Consider the following 8110-nt stretch of genomic DNA (forward strand, 5'->3'; position numbering starts at 1 on the left):
TCAGATGGACGTCCTAAAAGAGCTGGGGGATTTGATGCGTTCATGCTGCATAGGGTGAACTTGGGAGACTAAATATAAATGGTGAAGAGGCTGAATTCGTGCTAGTGCTTTCTTGCCGTCTACTCCTCTGGCTCCTGCTCCGTCGGTGCAGCCACCAATGATGCAACAGCAGCACCCCAGCCCCAGCTGCTTGAACTCCAGCCAGGCAGCAGGTAAGAGAAACCTCCCCCTCGGCTTTGGGGCGCTGCTACTCATGCTCCCATGAAAGGATGCGCTGGAGGCAGGGGAGAGGAGGTTGCCCCAAGGAGGCAAAACTACACCCATCGTCCAGGCAGGACACATCCGTGCCAGGTCCCTGCTGCCTCTCAGGAGCCTACTCCTTTGCCAGCCCACACCACTGTTAGGGAAAGTACCTCTCCTCCATGGTAGAAAATAGCTCCAAATGTGGCAGATTTACAAGTGTCACTGGCTCAGCCCATTCAGTCCCTCAGCTACTGCCCGTAACATGGCTATATTCACCCTAGAGTTCGCTCTTAAATAAAACATGCCCATATCAAACCACGCTGAAGCCGTATGAATGACGGGAAGCCAAAGAGACCTCACAGCCTGTGTCTGCCTTCCTGGGCACATCACAAGGATGCATTGTAAAGGCTGCTTAGCATTCATATAGCACAAATGCACAATGAAAGCTAAAAATCAACTTTTAAACCCAGGGCTGTCTCTTTTCAAGAAGGGAAGGAGAGGAGAAAAGGGGGAGGTGCTGGGCTTTGCCAAGCTTCAGATGCACCATACAACTCTGCTGTGAATGGAAACAAGGCTGGCCGGAGGCTGCCTTGGAAGAAACAAAACCAGAGAGAAATCATAAAATCCCCAAAGGGCTTTTTTATTTATTATTATTTCCAAAGCGTGTCTCAGAAATCCTCCAGAGATTCCCAGGCATTTTGAAATTAATTATAGGTGAGCAAAAAGAATGTCAGAAGAGTTATTAAAAAAAGTTCATCAAGCCCAAGAAAGATTACATTTGAAAAGAGCATAACTGAAGACAGGGAGTTCCCTTCAAAGAATAAACTCAAATAAACTTCTTTCCCCCCCCGAAAGTGAAACAACTGTAGTCATAGCTCTAAAGCACACCCCCTTACTTAAACTAAATTCTTTTTTCTTTTCCACGTGGTATCTAATTGCAAACTGCAACTGCCCAGGAGCCAGCTGTGCAAGTGATAGACCTGAAGACACAACTCTAGCCCTGCTCCCTCCAGCCCTGCTGCTAGCAAAACCAGCGCAAGCAGAGCCAACCTGGCAAACGGGGATTCACCTGCTCACCAAGAACGGGGCTGCTTGACTGCCCATCGCCATTTATTTCTGGCATTCGCCCTCTTGAGCCTTATTGCAACAGGAACTCTATTGCTTTCCACTGAGGTTCAGAAAGTTTTGGCAAAAAAAATTAAAAAGCTCATGTCAGTTGCCTGTAACGCATGGGTCACAATGGGACTGACCCAGCACCTCGTCTGCCACGTTTCCGCCGACACACATGCCAAGTCAGGTGGCAGCATTTTGCTCTCACCTTTGGCAGATGCAAGAAATAACACATAGCATGAGGGCTCAGAGGCCCTTCACCGCAGAGTTACCCCCTCCAAGCAGAGTTTGCCCACCTTGCACCACACTGGCCAAAGCCACGCAGGGCTGCGAGGTGTCCACGCCGGGCTGCGAGGTGTCCACGCCGACCATGCGTTTTATCACTTTTGCCTTACCTGTGCCAGGAGAGGAGAATTTCTTCTCCCCACCCTCTGGGGATGGGTAGCACATCACTGGATACTCTGTCTCCCCAGATTACGATCAGGAAGTTGATTGTGAACACAGACAGTGTTTAATGATGTCTTGTTCTACTGGATCTTTCATAGTCATTAACTTCATAAAGAGATTTCAAATAAGATTACATTTCTCAGAGTACGAGATATACCTACCTTTCTTCAGACTATCGGGAAAACAGCTGTATTGTTACGAAAGCGTAAGCAGTTGCTTTGTGCTGTGCCCTGGCCCGGACTTGACAGCCACATCTGGCTGGAAACACGCGTCGCGATCAGCAGCCCTGAAGCCAATTTGGACAAGTCAAGTTCATCCCTGAGCTAAGCGTGGAATCACTGGGGCTGGAGGCTGCACGCTCTCCCTTGAGACTGGATTTACTGGTGTTTGAACTGTGTGTTATTAATGAAAAAAATTCCCTGTAGTTATTTTTGTATGATAAAAATCCAGTTATTACTCTTGAGCGTGGCTCTTCGATACAGATGGTTTTCTCTTGAAAAGCTTCAAAGACAGCAACTTCCTCTTTCCTGTGAGAAAGGCTTGCATCAGAAATTAAAGACGGGGTAATAAAAGAACATCCATATTACTCCATTGCAGTAATGCCCTTTCTGCCTAAGCCACTATTACTAGTGAGCGCAAGGGAAGCCCCCTGCGCCAGCCAACACAGCTTTGCAGATGCTGAAGCCAAGCGCCAGCATTACATGGCTTGAGCTGAGCAAGCGATCCTGTGACCGCTCGCGCACACAAGCACATTTATATGTGCAAGCAGCTCCCGTGTGCTTCCCAGGAACCCACCAGGCAAAACACTCCTGCCTCTGCCGCATACCACGAGCTGCTCCTCTTGGGCCAAACCTTTCAGAGGAGCAGCGCAGCTGCTCACGGTTTTTCCCCCAGGTCTACGGCACAGCCAAGAACGTCTTGAAAGCCACTGAATTTGGGTGCTAAGCCTGATGCGTGCTTGAGTGGGATTACCAGAAATGCAAAGCACTTGCAGGCTCCTTCCTATCAGTTCCAGGAATTTCAGCTTGGCCACCTGCAACGCTGCAGCGGGGCTCGCTCCTTCAACCCGCTGCCATTGCAACCGATCCCCGGGAAAAATATTTCTCTTCCAACGTGGTGGAGCCTTGCTGCTCCCTAAATACCCCACGCAGGTAGAAAAAAGCCCCCTCCGTGTCACATCTAGAAATCATGGATGGCTCTTTGTAGTACTATTTTTGGCTTAGATACACCCTACGAGCAGCACCAGAGCAGTTCAGGGTAGCCAGTGGGATACAGATCCTTACTTTGATACCCAAATTGTGCTACAGAGCCTGGCTGGCACCTATCTGTGTGGTGACAGCTCTGCCGTGGGCGCACACATGTCCCTACCACCAAGTTGCTGCCAGAGACACTGGCTTTGAGCATCTTCCTGAGAAGGGGTTATGTTCCCTGCCAAAAAATGAAGCCCCATAACTGAACTGCCTCAAACCTCCCTGCCTGCACACCTTTGGGTGGAGGGAGACCCTGCAGAAGGCAGTTAGCACTTCTCTTACTCTAATTAACAGCTGCTGCAAACCCTCAAGTGGATGAGCACCCTCCACCTCCTGCAGATGGTTACACTGAGGGGCTGCATGAGCACCAGCTTGGCGGCTGGCACAGGGGACAAGGCAGAAAGAGCCTGAGCTAACCCCACTGAAAGGGTCTGTCAGAGATGTTTTAGCATCACACTGTTTTGTTTTTCGTTTTTTTTGGTTGGGTGTTTTTTTTTTTTTTAAAGGCTGGGCAGGAGCAAAGTCCCGAGGACAGCACATCTTGCAAGCTGTGCTGAAGCTGAGAGCGCACCGCGGCCCCTGGGCAGTGGGTGCGTGTAGCACCCCCTCCATCCACCCTGTTTATTTAGCAAAACACCGTGAAAGTGATTTCTCACCACAAGCTCCCAGGATACCAAGAAGCAGCTCCTTTGTCCTCCCCATTAAATTCAGCTATCTGAAAGCACCTTGTCCTGCTGCTCTTCCCCCTGGAGCTGGAAGCAAGGCTTGCTTGGTGCACAGCCAAGCAGGGCTGCTTGCCACGGCAAAGGGAAGCCCGGGTGCAACCCCCGAGCCACAAAAGCTTTGCATTTTTCTTCTCCTCTCCATGCCTTTATCCTCGAAGCTCTCATTTAAGCCTGAAAAGTCAGCCTGCAGAGAACGGCCTTCGTAAGATGACTCACGCAACTGCTGTAAGTTTTGGGTTTGGTTTTTTTTTTTTTGAACATGTAACAAAGCAGAGTCCCGGTGCATCCCTCCGCTTTGCAACACAAACGCCACCCGGCAGCCAGGTGCCCGCACCGCTCCGACCCCGGTGTTTGATGGCAGGGCTGCTCCCACCTACCGCTCCGCGGGGAAAGCCCCGCGGGGGCAGCCGCCCTCCCGGGGCCGCCGCCGCCGCTCCTCGCCTGCCGCCGCCTTCACCGACACTGTCGCCCACGAGGTGCCCGGTTTTGGGGGGCGGGGGAGGGGGAGGAAACGGCACATTTGGAGGGACAGGACCGGGGCTGACACCGCACCGGGGACAGGGGGAGCCCCAGCTGCTCGTGCGTGCCCGCACCGGTGTGCGGGGGGGGGGGGAAGGCGGGGCGAGAGGGGAGCCGCTCACCCGAATAATAATAAAGATTAAACTAAAATAAAACATTAAAAACATAAAAATAGAAGCGGTGATTAAAGGAAGAAGTTGCAAAATGAGGGACGGGAGCGCACGCCCCCTTCCCGCGGGCGGGGCGGCGGCGGAGGGGCAGGGGAAGGGGAGGGGGGCGGTTGCCGGGGCTGACGGCGCCACGCGCCGGGCGCGCGCGGGGGCGGGGGCGCGCGCGGGGGAGGGCGGGTGGGGGGCGCGGCGGCGGCGGGCGCGCGTGGCGCGGCGCGTGCGGCCGGCGGGGACTCGCGAGCGGCGGCGGCGGCGCGTTGATAAGGGCCGTCCGGCGGCGGCGCCCGCCGCAGAGGCGCGGGGCGGCTGCTGGAGAGGACGGGCGTGGGAAGAAACACCCCCGCGCTGCCCACCCCCTTTCCCTTTTTTTTCCCCTTTAAATTTGGGGGGGGGGTTTAAGTTTTTCTAATTTTTTTTTTTTTTATTTTAAAAATTTTTTGCGCGCTTTCCGCCAGCCGCCGCCGTGGCCGCCCGGCGATGAACGGCGGGGCCCTGCCGCCGCTGCCCCCCGCAGCCCCCCGCGGCCGCCGGCGGCCCGCCTCCCCCGAGCTGCTGCGCTGCAAGCGCCGCCTGGCCTTCGCCGCCCTGCCGGGCACCGGAGCGGCGGCGGCGGCTGCCGTGGCCCGTCGTAACGAGCGGGAGCGCAACCGCGTGCGGCTGGTCAACCTGGGCTTCGCCGCCCTCCGCCAGCACGTTCCTCACGGCGCCGCCAGCAAGAAGATGAGCAAGGTGGAGACCCTCCGCTCCGCCGTCGAGTACATCCGCGCCTTGCAGCGGCTCCTCGACGAGCACGACGCCGCCGCCGCCTTCCCCGACGGCCGCGGGCGGGCCGCCGTCGGGGAAGGAGGCGGCGGCGGCGGCGGCTACTCTTCCGCTTCGCCCTCCTTCGCCTCCTCCGTGCCCGGCTCGCCTTGCTCCTCCGAGGAGAGCGGCTACGACGCGGCGCTCAGCCCCGAGGAGCGGGAGCTGCTGGACTTCACCAGCTGGCTCGGGAGCTACTGACCCGGCGGGAGGTGAGGGGGGAGCCGGAGGGGAGGGGGGTGCAGCTTCCCCCATCCCCCGGCGCTCGGGGGAGCGGGGCACGTACCCATCAAGGGTCTTTGCAAATCTCTCCGCAGCCGCTCTCAGCCTGCAGTACCTCAGCGCCCTCGCTCTCCGCAGCAGCCAGCAATCCCCCCCAAAATACTCAGCCCCCACCCCGGCGGGACCCCACTGGCTGCTTTTCTCGCCGGGTTCAGCCGTCGTCTTCGGGCTGTGGAAAGTGCAATGGTGTAAATGACTGGCGGGGCTCCGCTACCTGCTCCGGGGCAGCGGCTCCACCTGCCCGCCGGGAGCTGCCGACGGAGAGGAGGCCCGAGCGACCCCGCTTCCCCCCACGGCTGCTTTCTGGTGTTGCTTTGGAGGGGTGGGAAAAAAGAAATTAAAAACACTTGATGCTTCCTTGTTTCTGGAGGGGGAGGGAATTTTTTATCATGTCAGATTCTATTTTATATGTAACTTGAACAGCCTGTGGGAACACTGGTGTATGAAGACTTATTTTTGTACAAGAAGCCTTAGAGAAAAGGGGTGAGGAGATGGTTCTATTTTTAGCAAGTCCTATTCCCTTGTTCTTGAACACTGCCAGCTAGAATGTTTTGGGAACATACACAGTTTAGATAAAAAGGTGGGGGTTTTTTTCCTCTCCAAACACTTTAGTAAAATGTAAAGTTATGTTGTGTCTTAACGTGGTGTCTGAGTTTGCCTGGTGTGAAGGTCCACTTCTCTGAAAACTGAAGTTGTTTTTTTTTTTTTAAAAATGTATTGAAGGCATTTTTATATGCACTTGCTAGGATTTCTTAAATTGTACATATGCAGTTTTTAAAAGAGTATCATATTTTATGTGAATTGACTTTATAAATAAAAATCTATTTATAAATGGCTTCAGGGCTGTAAGATGCATGTATTTGCCAGAAATGCCCAAAGTAACTTCTGCCTGAGGGAGTGGGAGAGGGGAGTAATGAGTGATACAGCAGAGAGGCAGTTCTCCTGGACCAGGTTTCACGTGCAGAAAGGAGTAAGGAGCAGCACAGCATAACCTCCAGACTTGCTTCCCCCCCCCCCCCCCCTTTCAATTTTTATAAACTCAGCACTTTGTGCAAGTACTGCAGAGATGGTGTATGGGGAGATGCAGATGTGTATAGGAGACAAGGCAGGTTCAGTGCTGGTAACTCCTTTCCTGGACATGCAGAAGGTGCTGCAGGCTGTGCTGCCCTTGCCTACAGTGATGGGAGAGTCACGGGAAGATAAGGAGGGAGTGGGTGTCTGAAGTTTGTTTGTGCTGGCAGCTACTGTCAGGAGTTAGTTTGGGGTGTCTTTATTCAGGGGAGCAGCATCTCGGAGAACAGCGTTGTCATTCAAAAACCACACATAACCAACTGTCCCACTCTGACCTACTCTAACTTCAGCTGCATGTACATATACTTTGTCTAAAGGCAATAAGCAAACATGAATTGCTCCTTAGAAACTATTGTCAGAGACTCCTAAGCTCTGTCCATTACTTTTGGGCTCATGCTGCAGACCTGCTTCAGTGGAGGTGAGCCAGAGGTAAGACAGATTGCTGTGAAGCAAAACACGGTGATGATGGCATGAAAAACTACAGCAGAGGCTGTTACTTCCCTTAAATAGCTCTAGTGAATGTTACTAGTTGAATGGGGCAAAATGCGCTGGCCTGTAGAATATGCTGAGTGAACACAAAGCAGAAAGGGTTATTAAAATTGACCTACTTTACAGTGGCTGTGTGTATAATCTCTCTGCTGCATTAGTACTGGGAAGGTAGAAGTTTTCAGGAGTATGATCACTCGGCAGTCCCAAATTCAGTAATTGCAGTGGGTGCTCTGTAATCCAGATCTATAAAGTATTCTGCATACATGATTCCATTTGAAGAGCAAAAAAACCCATGGGAAAATGCAGGCTCTAACAGTAAGTAGCATTTAGGAGCCTGCAAGCAAGAGCAATAGTTATTGTGCTTCAAGTTCGTTACTTAATCAAAGTTGCTCTAATAAACAGTCCCTTCAAAAGGCCCTGGGAATTCAAGTCCTTAATAAATTGCTTGCAAAGGTTTTGCCCTGTATGGCTCTTCAACAGCCCCACAGGTAGCGGTGAGAGCTGTGAGCTGACCTGGGTGTTAAGTGATCTGCTACACTTGGCAGCAGCAGATTGGGGTGGGGAGGTGACGTGGTACCTTTCCCCAGTGGGGGTTTAGGGGCTTCATCCTCACAGATGACCTCCAAGAATTCAGTCAGGCATAAACCCATGCAGATTCCCACATACTTATTCTCAGCCTAAACCAGCATGCCATCTTTTCCAAGCAATTTAGAAATCAGGACTGCTGTATTTATCTGCACAAGTGTCCCATTATGGCACAATGCATTTGTTTAGAGAGTTTTACTACTGCTTGGCAGGGTGTTTGTTTTCCTTCCTTGGGAGCGCTGATCATTTTCGTATTTCCAAAAGCAATTATTTGGCTCTCAGTCAACTAACTCCCAGCATCATTACTAGGTTCATCAGATCACCCAAGATACTGTTGCAGCAACATTAAAGAAGCATCAACTGTAACTGCATTGGCAAGAAATCAGCTGTGAACAGTTTTTACTTAAGCAATATTAAT

At 52.6% G+C, this 8110-nt stretch overlaps 1 protein-coding gene across 1 annotated transcript; it reads left to right on the forward strand.

The window, feature by feature from the left end:
• Positions 1-4871: 4871 nt before the first annotated feature.
• Positions 4872-6387, forward strand: ASCL2 (achaete-scute family bHLH transcription factor 2). The gene is made up of 2 exons (XM_050898087.1): positions 4872-5477; positions 5583-6387. The coding sequence occupies exon 1, from the start codon at positions 4942-4944 to the stop codon at positions 5464-5466; it is 525 nt and encodes a 174-aa protein (XP_050754044.1). The 5' UTR covers positions 4872-4941; the 3' UTR covers positions 5467-5477; positions 5583-6387.
• The last annotated feature ends 1723 nt before the right edge of the window (positions 6388-8110 follow it).

The sequence above is a fragment of the Gymnogyps californianus genome, chromosome 5, assembly GCF_018139145.2.
Source record: "Gymnogyps californianus isolate 813 chromosome 5, ASM1813914v2, whole genome shotgun sequence".
Taxonomy (NCBI): Eukaryota; Metazoa; Chordata; class Aves; order Accipitriformes; family Cathartidae; genus Gymnogyps; species Gymnogyps californianus.